Source organism: Poecilia mexicana, unplaced genomic scaffold (genome assembly GCF_051168715.1).
Source record: "Poecilia mexicana isolate PSO_F unplaced genomic scaffold, ASM5116871v1 scaffold_8, whole genome shotgun sequence".
Taxonomy (NCBI): domain Eukaryota; kingdom Metazoa; phylum Chordata; class Actinopteri; order Cyprinodontiformes; family Poeciliidae; genus Poecilia; species Poecilia mexicana.
Genome location: NW_028263377.1, coordinates 19167836 through 19182998, shown reverse-complemented (window position 1 = coordinate 19182998; position 15163 = coordinate 19167836). Strand labels below are relative to the sequence as shown.

Sequence of the window (15163 nt, the reverse complement as noted above, 5' to 3'; positions counted from 1 at the left end):
GTTTAGAGTCATTCACATTTATATAAACACACCATTTGTTTACTTATGTCACACCCAGAAGATTCCAGTTTGTTTTCAATTGAGTTGAAGAGGTTACATGATACATTTATATATTCGATATCAAAAGTTTTAATGTTATATTGGTCTCATTTATCAGGGAACATTCTTTTTTTTTTAATATTCAGACTGTATGACAAATAGCTAACATAATCTGGGTAGGATCTGAATCATACATTACAGTGAAACTGTAAGCTGATCAGACGTTGCTGTTTTCCTGCACAAAACATCTCAGCTATTCAGCACTGACCTGATAAATGAAGGTCTGAAGTTATCTCTATCTGGAAGAGAAGGAGTTCAGGTGTGATGTCTCAGAAAAGAGGGCGGTTTGGGTTTCCCACCCCGGCAAATATTGCTGGAGTCCAATCTCAGAAGAGTGAAAATTCAATAGGGAGATGAGTGAACTGAAGTGAAAGATATGAAATGCTTTTATTAGACCAGAACCACAGTTGAAAATCTAAATGAGTCAAATACATGTCCTCAGAATTCTTTGAAATTTTCTTGAACCTGATGGAAAGTCAGCCATTACTTACTGGGTAGTGGCTGATTTTTCTCTGTGTAAACAGCATTTAGTACTGCAAGGTTTGGAGTGCAGATGGGGGAGTGGAGAAAGGAATTTCAGAATCTGACATATTTAGAAACTGGGCCCAATGAATGAACCAATACCTCCCTCTCCATAGAACCCAGTGATTCTTGAGAATAGGAACAAAATGGGTTTAAATTTTCCCCAAACTTTTTTTTATTATTATTTCTCAACCTTATGCAAATATGACAAATAATGTTTTGGAAATGTAAATATGCTAAGGTGCAGGCTCCCAGTTGCACAATTTTTTTTAAAATTAATTTTTAATTGACCTGACCCAGAACTTTGTCATCACCATCTGACAAAAAATAAATATAAAATATTTTTTAATGACCACATTAGTGATATTTTACTCAGTTTTACAGACAAATGCTTCTCAACAAACAAAATAAATATTATTTAAAATAAAAAACAACATAAAGTCCATCTGATGGAGTTGACAGTGCATGACGGAGTTGACACAGAACTGAAAGTGGTGACAAACTAGTGAGTAAAAAGAAATACTTGATACATGCGAAGTGATGCAATTTATGTAAAATACATTAAAATGAATTAATTGCACATTTAAGTGAGATTTGACAACAATTTCACTGAAAGAGTCACAAAAACTCTGATTTTGTTGACATCTGATGGAGTTGACGAAATGCCAAACTACCTCAATTTATATGATGTTATTCTGAAGGAAGATATATTGTAGCTCATCAGGTCCATGAAATCTTTACAGTATACTACAATTAAATTTTTATTTCACAAAATTTAATCAAAGTTTTGTAAATTGTCAGTTATGGTGTTGACACATCATGGTTGTGACAAGCAACTTAGGAATAAAAAGAAAAAAAAAACTAAATAATAACATATGCTAACCAGAGCTAACTAGCCCTCTTAGCAAAGGAAGAGAAAGGAAGTGGTCATGGGGTCCTCAGAAGTTCTGGTGCCCCCCAATAATGCCTGATTTTTTTACATTCGTTTTATGTCTGACGGTGTTGACAGAAACTTGGGACAAATTTCAATGGAGTTGGAAAACATGTAAAAATGATTTTTAATTCAGTTTATTGATACTTTTATAATTATTTATATGAATACTTATATTTAATTGTCATAATATATTATCTTAGTATTCCTTTAATTGTTTTAAACTATTATAGTGTATTGTGTTCTGCTCCAGGACAAGGGATTTTACAGACACCATCCACCTACTACAACGCTTAAAATAAAAAAATATTCAGCAAACACCAGGAAAATATACAATGTTGTGCTCACATGACCCAGGTTAGTTTAGTCAGATATTTGAAAAAACTATATTTTGTGTATATTTTATTCAAATTTTGTGCTTTATCCACAGGACCTGTTTTGTCCCTATTCTCAAGAATGACTGAACCGTAACATTGCTAAATTAGCTCAGAATGACTGAGCTGCTTTAGGACACATTCTAAAACACTGCAAAAGGTAGAGAAGCTTAATGTTCAAATGTGGTTTATCTGAAAACAGTCAGCTGATTCATTATGTACCATCAACCAGTTACCTTTTGAGGGGGGTTTTGTCACCACTACCTCTGCGTACTTCAGTGAGACATAGTTGGAACCCTGCATTTAAATCCCATCTGTTTTTTGTTTTGTTTTTTTCCGTTTTAACCTAGCATTTGAAAATATTTTTGCCAAAGTGAAATGTGGAGTTAGGAATGCGTTTGATATATGATTACAATAAAGGAGAGCTACAAAATAAACTAACTTTCGCATACTAAGCGTGTTATAAAGGTTCAAATCGCAAATGCCGAGATGGATATTTCTGTTATTGCCCATTAGTAAACAATATTCTTTTTACTTCCGCCTGTCATCGGACTTCAACAAGTGTGAAACATCAGGGGGAAACCGTGGCTGTTTGTTTATTTATAAACATGTATAATTTGGGCAATATTTAGCCTCCTAATACTAACTGTTCTACTTAAGAGGTCTACATTCGACACATAAAATGCGTTTGTGAGCCCAACTCAATTGTTCAATAGAGATTGTATATTTTATATATAGGGTATTTTACCCATAAGTCTTTGTAATGGTAGCGTTTGCAGTGCCGGGGTTTCCGTTACTGCTGTATCGCTCGCAACTGAGCCGGCTGGATGTGCCAGCTCATTATTGGCATATTCAGTAATGATACCTACCATCCGAAAAACTTTTACTGGCCATTTTATATTAACTTTGTATATCATGTATACAATGACATACTAGAAAGATATAATGATTCCAAACTATTTATGCTGAGATTCAGTTAAAAAATAAGCCAAGATCATCCATCACTCTGAAAAATAGACACAGTGTTAAGCCTCTTTCAAAAGACAGTTCTGCGACAAATCCGCAAACGGACAAAAGAGTCAAGCTCAACTAGCCAGTGAAAGCAGCTTTTCGTACCACTCCTGTCTTCACATCCTCTTACAATCTGCGATTTTTTTATAAAATGTGTAAACACGTTCTTTATTAAAAAAAAAAAAAAAGCATTTTCTAACATTTTTTATATCAACCAAGTTAAAATTATTGCATTGAGAAAACAATAATCAATAAAGGATTAGGATTGTGTTTCCATGTATGAATTACATATTAAAAGTTATTTCCCAGGGCAAGAAGAAGTGAAGCTATTTGGGAAACGGAAGACTCGGCTCTTGCTGGCGTTCTAAGCCAAAAGATTCGGCTCCCGGAAAGGACACGCAAATCCCAACGCTACATTCCGCGCGAAAACACGGCCTGCGCGCCCGAACTGCATAGCATCCACGTTAGGAAGCGTCCACAGACTGGCGGGTCACTGTGGATCCGTGCTGTGGTTAATGACAGCGGGCTCAACCTGGTGTTTTAACAGTTTTAAAGCAGTTTTATCGTGTCTGTCTTTCGGCTTTTAAGTAGCTTTTTACGATGCCATCCAAAACGTCCTTGTCTTTGCCCGACGACGTGAGAAAGAGGTATGGTAATATAAAAAAAAATGCTAATATTGTGATAGGTATGTAGCAATCTATGTTATTTTAGGAGTTACAACAGCAGGCCTGGAAATTTGTCACTTACCCCGCTGCTTATGACTGCTGAATTTCACCGCTTTGCTTGCAGTAGCATCTGCAGCTAGCGTTAGCTTGTTGCCAATTGTCAAATTCAGCTGGTAGTTTTTCCTTCTGATATTAGCTTGCTAGCATGGTTAGCCTCACAATGGATGGGTTCGTGTGCGTGATTTGGCGCCACTCATGAAGTTTTCTTATTTATGTTTTTTCCCCGTTCTTTCTGTTTACGTGATTTCAATATTACGATATATAAGTCAGCGTGCTGTTCCTTTGGGATAACTGTAACGTTAACTTGTCATGTGTTGTCGGTATAGGTTGCAGATGCTGGATGAAGATGGATCTCCAGAGGAGGCAAGTAAAGTTTGTAATCAATAACACTGTATGGCTGCTTCGTGCGACCCATGCTGTAATAGTTATTACGTCTGCTTCATTAGAATTTAATAAAATTAAGTTTGACATAATTAAGGGAATGTAATTGTGTGTTGTATTTTTTTTTTTTTACCTGAAATTGTCATTACTGTGAACCTGTTATTTCAGGATCAGGTGAAAGAGAAGCTAAGGTTGGTGCAGGACTTCCTGCATGATGACGCTCAGGACCAGCTGACCAATCTGGAGGAGAAAATGAAGAATTCAGAAATCTCAAAGGTCAGGGATTCTGTGTATTTATTTCTGTTCTTGCCTAGCTACTTGAATACATATCACTACATTGAAAAGTACATTTGTTTTATTGATTCAGTTGCAAAAATGAAAACTTGGTTTGTTTTTTTCTGTTAAATTTGGTGATGGTAGCTTAGAGTGTTTCTGTGGGACCATAAAGTCCCACAGACACCTTAAAATCACCCACTTATTCGGTCAGGTGTGTGCTTTATTAGCAGACTTCAGCTCATTTGTGTTGTTTGGATGTAATCTCCAGACAGTTTATCAGCTCAAGGAAGCAAGCAGAGGTTTAAGGTTGCTGAGCGCATCCCTGTGTTTGAGGTGATTTTGATAAGACAGCCTGTATCACCTGCTGAAGGTGACATTGCTCCCCCAAATCATCACAAACTGTGGAAGCTTCACATTGAACCTGAAACATCATGAATCCAGTGCTTCATCATTGTTCAGTCTTCTTTTGGCTACAGTTAATCCTTTAATCCTTCCACCTTTTTCCTTCCCCAAAACCTTCCATGAATGTGTTTAGGAACAGCTCTGAGAGAACTTGTTTAAGGATGAGCTTCTGTGGCCGGTTTGACCGTCTGCTGGACAACTGTCAAGTTAGCAGTTTTCTTCATGATTAGCCTTAACCTAACATTTCCATATTAAGAATATCTTCTTTAGTCGGATTTGTAATACTTTGGTTTGTCTTGTCAGATTTATAAGTTTTAATCGGCTCTAACGTCATAATCATATTAACTAATCCTAAGAAGAGTCACTGTGTATTTGACACATTTAAATTCATTTCCTCATGATTTTCTTATTCATGAAGATGCTCCTATAATCTGCCGTCTAACTGTAACTTTTTTTTTTTTCCTCAGGAGGTTTACATCTCTAAAGTTAAGGTCTTGCTGGGCAAAGAGCTTCGTCTTGAAAATGGCTCACATGAGGACGGCGTGGAGCAGAATGGAAAGGCGAATGGGTTTGCTAATGGCTCCCATAAAGATAAAGAGGACGAAGATGTAAATATGGTGACAGAACGAGAAGAAACAGAAACCAAGTCACCAGCTGCTCTCAAAGGGAAAGGTGGACGCAGGAGCAAGGCAAACTCTGAAACTAAAAGTTAGTTTCACACTTGCTCCATCAAATTCTGATTTTTGATTATTTATTTTTTTTATGTTTTGAGAGACTTTTTTAATTTCCTAAACTATTTCGTAGAATCACCGACCAGCACCAGAGTCACCAGAAACAGTGGCAAACAGCCAACCATCTTGTCACTGTTCTCCAAAGTGTACGTAACGGCTTCATGTGTTCTGAAAAGAAAAGGGAGAGTCAAATTATTTCTCTCAGGAAGTGGCTGACATTTAAATGGATTTGCTTTACAGTCAGAAACGCAAATCCGAGGACTTGAACGGAGAAGCTGTCAACGGAATAAATGAAACGCAGAAAGAAGACGACACTGAAGAGGTGATGATTTTATTGATCAGCCGATACGAACGTCTGATCAGGGTTGGACTTTCAGTGTTTGTTAAAAATCTATTTTGCACTTTGTTGCAGACTCAGGAGGAGAAACGCCTCAAGGCGGATTCTGATGAAAAGTAAGTCCTTGCCTACCCGAAAGATTTATTTTTTACTCCTGGAGTGAATTTATTACTTCCAACTTTTGTCTTGTTTTCTGCAGACTTGCTCCAGAGGAGTCAAAATCCAAGATTACTAAACCAGGACCTGCTGCAAAGGTATTGAGATGCTTCTTTTAAACATTGATGCTGTGGTTTGTAACAACATGAACAGCTTCAGTGTTTTTCTTTGACTTATTTCTTTTTTTCTTTTTTTTTTTCTCTCCAGACGCCGCCTCCTAAATGCCCTGACTGTAGGCAGTATCTGGATGATCCGGATCTGAAGATGTTTCAAGGGGATCCTGATAACGCGGTGAGAGCCTCGTGTTTTCAGATGGTCAGAGCCCCTTCAGGGTGGCGTTTAATTCCAGACCTGACTATTTTTAACCTCCACCTTCAGCTTGAAGAGCCAGAGATGTTAACTCATGAGAGTTTGTCGCTGTTTGAGGCTAATGAGGACGGATTTGAGAGTTACGACCATCTGCCACAGCACCGGATCACAAACTTCGGGTATGGAGATCCGGTCTGGATCCAAGCTGCCATGTGCTCTGTGATGGTTCTTGTCTAAGTGGTGTGTTGTTTCTTTGCAGCGTGTACGACAAGCGCGGCCATCTTTGCCCGTTTGACTCTGGGCTGATTGAGAAGAACGTGGAGCTTTACTTCAGCTGCTATGTGAAACCGATCTATGACGACAGCCCGGGCTTAACCAGTACGACGGTTTCCTTCGAGACGTAAACCTTTTGTTGGTTGCTTGGAATTCTACAACATATGCTGCGTTTTCTTCGACTCAGGCGGTGTTTTTGCCAGAAAGCTTGGACCCATCAACGCCTGGTGGATAACTGGTTTCGATGGAGGAGAAAAGGCTTTAATTGGATTCACAACATGTAAGTTCTCCTCTTCTTACCAAACGCCTTACACCATTTAAGCGACTCGCTGACATCGTCTTCGTTTGTGCAGCTTTTGCTGACTACATCCTGATGGAGCCCAGCGAGGAGTACGCTCCCATTTTCGCACTGATGCAGGAGAAAATCTACATGAGCAAGATTGTGGTGGAATTCCTCCAGAAGAACCCAGACGCCACCTACGAAGATCTTCTCAACAAGATTGAGGTGAGTTCTTGCGTGAAAATTTGAGCACTTTGAGGCTTTTTTTTTTTTTTTTTTTATGCTGCGGCGCTGATCGCCTCTGTCCGTTTCCTGCAGACCACCGTCCCTCCAGCAGGACTGAACTTCAACTGCTTCACTGAAGACACCTTGCTGCGCCACGCCCAGTTCGTGGTGGAGCAAGTGGAGAGTTATGATGAGGCCGGCGACTCAGACGAGCAGCCAATCATTGTTACTCCCTGCATGAGAGATCTGATCAAACTGGCAGGAGTCACCCTGGGAAAGAGGTAAAGATCTGTGACCGTGAGCCGACGATGAAAGCTCCTGTAAACAAGCTGTTGTTGTTTTTTTACTACTTTTGTATTTGTGTATTTATACTCCTCGTCTCCCAGATATCTAATATTCCTTTAACATTTCCTAATGCAGCATGCAGCTGTACTGGTAGGTAGGCTTTACTGTGATTGCATTTAGCTTGTTTGTGGCTGTGTTCGTGTGAAACATTCCAAAGCTTGATGCTCAAAGATCCATACCATAATTCATGCTAACATTTTGTTTTTAACCAGGGTTTTGCTTTACATACCAAATTATTTTCCTAGTTTAAATATAGCATTTTTTATCAGTAGGTGTGTGAATTGCTGCCAGTAAAATGTACACTTGGTTTCAGGCCGTAGCAGCAAGTTTGTAAAGCAGTCTAGTTTTTGCTACATTAATGTGTTCACTTTTGGTTTGAGATGTGTAAACTGGTAGTTCATTAAAAAAAAAAAACATAGTTTGTCTCTAGAAGAGGAAAAATCTTTACAATCAAGAGTTCTCCACATTCAATACCTTCACTTCAAAATGCTTTTTCCATCTAGTGTGTGTTTTTGTTTCTCTGCTTGTTGCGTTGCATGGCCTTACGCTGGGGTTTAACGGCCAGAAGCGTCATAACGTCATCACTCCACATGTGATGAGGGGAAACCAAAACAACAGCTTCAAACTAAATAACTGCCTTCCGTTGACAGGAGAGCTGCCAGAAGACAGACCATCCGCCACCCAACTAAGATCGAGAAGGACAGCAAGGGACCAACCAAGGCCACCACAACCAAGATGGTCTACCAGATTTTCGACGCCTTCTTCGCTGATCAAATAGAGCAGAATGATAAGGAGGGAGGAGTCAAACGGCAGCGTTGTGGAGTCTGTGAAGTGAGTTGGAGAAGGCCAACTGGTTTATGCCATGCTACGGTGATCCTTCTCTGCACCTCTACATGAATAAAACGTTTGATTTTGTCACCCTAGGTGTGCCAGTCTCCTGACTGTGGCAAGTGCACAGCATGCAAGGACATGATCAAATTTGGAGGAAGTGGCAAAAGCAAGCAAGCTTGTAAGCAGAGAAGGTGAGGATGTTAAAGCAGCAAAACAAAACACAAATTTAGTTGTTTTTTTTTGTTTGTTTTGTTTGGTTTTCATCTCATTTTGCTCTTTCTCTTTAATGTTAAACTTTGTAATTATTTTCCCTTAGATGTCCAAACCTTGCTGTAAAGGAGGCTGAGGATGATGAGAATGTCGAGGAGGAAGATGTTCCAGCAGAGAAGACCAAAAAGGTTCTTCAAACCAAGAAAAAGAGGCAGACCCAGTCCAAACTTGCATGGGTTGGTGAGCCTGTTGAGGTAGGATTTAATGTTGTGATAACAGGGTTGGATTTTCTATCAAACACAATCTGCATAATGACAAAAAACAAAACAAGATTCACTGCTTGAGATTTTGGGAGTTTAGATGGTTTCAATCAGAAAACAAAATTCTGTGATACCTGCGTTCTGCCAGCAGGTGGCAGTAGCATTACCATCAACATGCATGGAAACCAGCAGTTGTAGGCTGAAGCATGTTTCCGTTAACACGATTTAGTTTCCTGTTAACATCACCATGAAGTGAGGCAGATTTGTTGAAACTCAAATCAATTACATGATTCTTGTGCTTTCTATAACAGAAAGTCAGGTTAGTTATTTGCAAAACATACATCTTGTTTTTTTTAATAATCATAAAATATCCAGTGTGGAAGTGATTCATTTTTATTTTTTAATTTACAGTCTTCCTTACAAAGCACCTCACGTTTTTGTCAAATAGGGGTGGTGGTGTGGGCATGGGTTTTTAACTCTGATTCTCTTCAGACCGTAGGGAAGAGGCAGTACTACAAGAAGGTCTCCTTGAACGATGAAGTGCTGGAAGTGGGAGACTGCGTCTCAGTTTCATCAGAAGATCCGTCCACTCCCCTGTATCTGGCAAGGTATGACATCTCTTTATGTCCTCTAACGTCATCAAGAGTAACCTGCTATTACCTAATGGGATATTCCTCTCCAGGATCACGTCATTGTGGGAGGACAATAATGGGAAGATGTTTCACGCCCACTGGTTCCTCCGTGGGATCCACACAGTCCTTGGAGAGTCCTCTGATCCTCTGGAGCTGGTTATCGTCGATGAATGCGAAGACATGCTGCTGAATTATGTACAGGGGAAAGTGAACGTCATGTACAAAGCTCCATCAGACAACTGGTTCATGGAGGTCAGTTGGTAGTCTTGATGCACTGTGTATTGCATTTTGTCCTGAATTGCTTATTTAGAGGCTCCGGTTATTTCAGGGTGGGGTGGATGTTGACCTGAAGGTGATTGACGACGATGGGAAGAGTTTCTTCTACCAGTTCTGGTATGACACCGAGTTTGCTCGGTTTGAGACTCCTCCTAAGACTGAACAGTCAGAAGACTGCAAGTTCAGGTAAATGGCTTTATAAACTTTAACCTGTTCAATAAGATCAATAAAAAGGCATGTAAAATAATTTGTTTGGCATCGAATAATGCCAAGGATTACTACTTCATTTTTCTAGCTTTTTATGATGTTGTTTCGTTAACTTGGTTACGTTTTCATTTAGGTTCTGTGGCAGCTGCGCCCGTACTAAAGAGCGTGATGAGCAGGAAGTGCCTCGAGCGTTTGAACCCCTGGAAAACGAAGACAGCGACAACAAGGCTCTGTATGCGTTGGCCTGCTTCAAGGGAGAACAGTTCAGAGTTGGAGACAGCGTCTACATGCCTCCTGAAGCCTTCAGTTTTAGGTAACAAAAAATGTTTCCTTGTTTAAACAAAGTAGAAATGATTGGGTTTCTGTAGCTCGAACGGGTAGATATAACAAGGCTGCTGGAGATGAACTTGATTTATATTTGGTGCAATCAGAAGTCCAGTGACTGAGAACAGAGATGCAAACAAACTGTTGGAAGCCAACCAATCACTGACCTTTTTGACTTTTCTGGAAAAGCTACAGTAAATTATGCAAAAGAAACCAACACTTTCTGTACTCCTAGTTTCTGATGTGACCTTACAAGCAATTCTGTCAGGCAATTTGGTTCATCGTTCTGTACTTTATGGACTACAAACAAGATGTCATTCAAGCAACCTGCAAGTTATGAAATGGTCTATGAGAAATCGTCTCGATTTTACTGAGGATTGACTTGAGTGGTAGACTGACTGATCTAATAATTGACATGTGGGTCATGGTCCATACGAACTGTTTTGTGTGGAGCACTTTTTTTATGCAGTAAAGTGCAACAAAGTGATTTATGGAATTTAAAACCATGAAAAAGCATGCAAATCTCTCCAAAGAATAATGAACAAAGTAAAAATGCTTGATGTAAAATAAATAATGAACAACTTTTTCTGTTTTTTTTCCAGTGTGAAACCAGCCAGCCCGGTGAAGCGCTCCCACAGGAAAGAGGATGTGGATGAAGATCTGTATCCAGAGTACTACAGGAAGTCTTCAGACTACATTAAGGGGTCAAACCTGGATGCCCCAGAGCCTTTCCGTGTTGGCCGCATCAAGGAGATTTTCTGTCATCGCCGCAGCAACGGAAAATCGGACACCTCAGAGGTCAAGCTGAGGCTCTACAAGTTCTATAGGTACATGTTTCATTAATTTTCAGGATCTATAAGGGGGGTTTTGTGTAAAGGAGTGAAGAATTAACAGATATTTGTGTAAATAATCAGGCCGGAGAACACACACAGAGGTGTCAAAGCCAGTTACCATACAGACATTAATCAGCTCTACTGGAGTGATGAGGAAGTGACAGTTAGCATGTCTGAGGTTCTCGGACGTTGTCAAGTAGAGTACGCAGAAGACCTGAATGAATCTGTCCAAGATTACTCCAGCGGTGGACCGGACCGCTTCTATTTCCTGGAGGTACGGCTGTTGCCTCTTCTGTTCTTCTGCTGTCAATTCAAATTTGCCTGAACTAAGCATCTCTTCAAGTGTAGCATATGTCTGATATTTGTTCTGTCTTACAGGCTTACAACGCTAAATCAAAGAGTTTTGAAGATCCTCCTAACCATGCCCGCTCTTGTGTTCATAAAGGGAAGGGGAAGGGCAAAGGAAAAGGTTGGTTTTTTTTAAAAAAAAGGCCCTACATGCATATCTTGATGTTCTTGAATTTGTTGCTGACAGATATTTCACTTTACGCTTATCAGGCAAAGGCAAAGGAAAAGCATCACAAGAACCACAAGAGTCTCGCACGGAACCACAGACACTTAAAGTACCAAAATATCGCACCCTTGATGTTTTCTCTGGCTGTGGTGGACTTTCTGAAGGCTTCCACCAGGCCGGTAGGTTCATATTGCATTTCAGTTACCAGAATATTTCACACAAATATGTTGCCCATAATTTCCTCTTGTTGCAGGGTATGTGCATATTAAAAAGTTTTAAATTCACGTTTCTAAAATTAAGTCCTTAAAACGTTTTGAGTTAATTTTAAAGAATGTAAGTCGGCCTTAAATATGCAACAGCTCTGAAATGTTGTGGCAATACTAGTTAAACTCGTGAAACCTCCAGATATCCCGGGTTCTCTTCAGGTATCTCCGAGACCCTCTGGGCTATTGAGATGTGGGAGCCTGCTGCACAGGCGTTCAGACTCAACAATCCTGGCACCACGGTGTTCACAGAGGACTGCAATGTCCTCCTGAAGCTGGTCATGTCTGGAGAAAAGACCAACTCCCTTGGCCAAAAGCTGCCTCAGAAGGGAGATGTAGAAATGTTGTGCGGCGGACCTCCTTGCCAAGGTTTCAGTGGAATGAACCGCTTCAATTCTCGCACTTATTCTAAGTTCAAAAACTCACTCGTGGTCTCCTATCTGAGGTGAGTGTTTTGTTGACTCGCCATGAATATTAATTACATGGAAGACGATCCAGTTTGGATTGCTGATTGAATGGCTCCTCATGCAGTTACTGCGACTACTACCGACCGAAGTTCTTCCTGCTGGAAAACGTGAGGAACTTTGTATCCTTCAAGAACTCCATGGTCCTGAAGCTGACTCTGCGCTGCCTGGTGCGAATGGGCTACCAGTGCACCTTTGGAGTCCTTCAGGTGGGTACCACCGTGCAGACCGCTCCGTTTCTGTTGTGGATGTTTGAAACTGTCCTGTTGAGGCTAAACCAGATCTGTTTTCTCCTGCTCATCAGGCCGGTCAATACGGCGTTGCTCAGACCCGCCGCAGGGCAATCATCCTGGCTGCTGCTCCAGGAGAGAAGCTTCCTCGCTACCCTGAACCTCTGCATGTGTTTGCTCCCAGAGCGTGCTCGCTTACCGTGGCGGTCGATGAGAAGAAATACGTCAGCAACGTGACGAGGTAAAAAAAAATACAACAAAGTTTGACCTCTGCAGATCTCTGTAAGGATTGTGGATCTAACTGTTCTGTTGTCCATCAGAGGGAACGGTGGCATCTACAGGACCATCACAGTCAGGGACACCATGTCTGACCTGCCCGAGATTCGCAACGGTGCCGCTGCTTTGGAGATTTCCTACAACGGAGAACCTCAGTCCTGGTTCCAGAGGCAGATCAGAGGCTCGCAGTACCAGCCCATTCTCAGAGACCATATCTGCAAGGTCAGCTGTATTTTAGTTTTCACATAACCTCATCACAAATTACTGCTGTTCATGTTAAATAATCAATTCTGTTTTCAGGACATGAGTGCTCTGGTTGAGGCCAGGATGCGTCACATCCCTCTGGCTCCGGGCTCCGACTGGAGAGATCTGCCCAACATTGAAGTTCGGTTAAAAGACGGCACTACGACAAAGAAGCTACGTTACACGCATCACGACAAGAAGAACGGACGCAGCAGCACCGGTGCTCTCAGAGGCGTCTGCACCTGTGCAGGAGGTGTGCAAGGTTCATTTACTTGATTTCTAATAGAAATGATGACGCTTGCATCTCCAGCTGATGAAACGTCTGGTTATTTTAGGGAAAACCTGCGACTCTGCCGACAGGCAGTTCAACACGCTGATCCCCTGGTGTCTGCCCCACACTGGGAACCGCCACAATCACTGGGCCGGGCTGTACGGCAGACTGGAGTGGGACGGCTTCTTCAGCACAACCGTTACCAACCCTGAACCCATGGGGAAGCAGGTACGTTTGCTTTCTGGATAAGAATTTCATGGCTAAACCCCAAAAGCAATTATCCAATACCTTCCATCTAACCTGAAGAATTTTCAGGTTAGATGGAAGTTCATTGTGTGGCTCATGAGTAAGATGTGGATGCTTCTATTTCATAATAGACCTAATTCTTTTTTTTCTTTCCTTGTGATTTTAACCTAAACCTGTAACTACAGGGCCGTGTTCTGCATCCAGAGCAGCACAGAGTTGTCAGTGTGAGGGAGTGCGCTCGCTCTCAGGGCTTCCCCGACACCTACCGCTTCTTTGGAAACATCTTGGACAAACACAGACAGGTATTTAACAGAAGCATTTCCCCTCCTCCCCCCAAAAAAAAATTACATTTGGAGATGAAATAATCAAGTGTCTAAAATAATAAACATAAGTTCGTGATCAGAAACGACGTGCGTTTTCTCTCCCAGGTTGGAAACGCTGTCCCTCCTCCCCTCTCCAGAGCCATCGGCCTGGAGATTAAGAAATGCGTCTCAGACAGGATGAAGGAGGAACAAGCTACAGCTGGTGGGTAATTTGGTTTCTGTCTGTTTCTTTTCTCCAAACCTGCATTTACCATTTAAACGTTTTTTTTTTTTGTTTGTTTTTCAGACGTCAAACAAGAGAAGATGGATGTCTCAGATTAATTTCTCAATTTCCATGTTTTAAAGGTTTTATTGCTGATGTTGGAATACTTTTTAAAGTAATTTTGACTTCCAGCTGTCACCAAGTGGCCACTATGTACTATGTAGTAATCATTCCATATTGAGTCTTAATTGTTTTTATTCATGTTGTTAAATGTTAAATGTGGAATAAATTGTATGTAGATTTTATATGTAATATTTCAAATAAAGTTCTTCTGAAATTGTATGCGATTCATTGCATTAATACCAGTAATGGGGATGCAGCTTTTGTACAGACCTGTCATCTTTCACACACATCCAGCTCCGCAACTGGCAATAGCTGGAACAAATTTAACTAACAAGGTACACAAATGTCAAGATGATTTATTTCAGTAAATCTAACAATTCTTAGTGTATAGCTTCACTACATACTGATTTTTCAATTTATTCAGGGGATAATGGGCTATAGCCTGAAATCTAAAACCCCAGTATGGGAAGATGCTGAGTCAGCTTTTAGGTAGAGGGGAAACAAGGGCTTTAAATGAATTCACAAAACATGGAAAATGCCAGAAGATTTGACACTACCCAAATAATCTGGAAACTTCAAACTGAACCTCACTCTGTCCACAATCTAACTTCTAAATTACTTTTGTCTGAAAATTATTTTGGACCACTGAGCCCCACTTCTGTTTCGTCCTCTAATGTCTTTGGCGTAACGGAGTGTGGGCCAAATTTGGACATCTGTCTGGCAGCTCTTGAGCGTGTCACTAACCACAGCCCACACCTTGATAACCTCCAACCTCTAGAGTGGCTTTATCATCCCATCTGATTATCTTGCTTAGTTGTGCACATTCTTGCTCAATTTGTCTGAATACTACATTCTTAAATACCCAGCGATTAATGGCTTACACTGCCTATGTTAGTGACAAAAAGGACACTGTAAAAGTTAGTCTTCACCATGATCAGGCTGGTCATAATTTTCTGAACAGAAATTTAGGTTTTCAAGAACTAAACCACAACCAAAAATAAACTTAAGCTCTCAAAAACATTAGGCAATCTAAGTTTATCCTTTTGTAATTACTGAAA

General features: G+C 40.7%; 1 protein-coding gene across 1 annotated transcript; it reads left to right on the top strand.

The window, feature by feature from the left end:
* Positions 1-2641: 2641 nt before the first annotated feature.
* Positions 2642-14322, top strand: dnmt1 (DNA (cytosine-5-)-methyltransferase 1). Its single transcript, XM_014983404.2, has 34 exons — positions 2642-3584; positions 3989-4025; positions 4212-4319; positions 5189-5429; positions 5526-5598; positions 5693-5774; positions 5865-5905; positions 5989-6043; positions 6153-6236; positions 6324-6433; positions 6514-6632; positions 6715-6807; positions 6881-7032; positions 7126-7313; positions 8028-8208; positions 8302-8399; positions 8525-8672; positions 9171-9286; positions 9361-9562; positions 9639-9772; positions 9927-10106; positions 10720-10944; positions 11032-11224; positions 11329-11419; positions 11509-11643; positions 11890-12172; positions 12259-12400; positions 12496-12662; positions 12742-12919; positions 12998-13193; positions 13276-13439; positions 13643-13759; positions 13886-13982; positions 14067-14322. Exons 1-34 carry the CDS (start codon positions 3538-3540, stop codon positions 14099-14101), a joined length of 4512 nt encoding a protein of 1503 aa, XP_014838890.1. The 5' UTR covers positions 2642-3537; the 3' UTR covers positions 14102-14322.
* Positions 14323-15163: the final 841 nt, after the last annotated feature.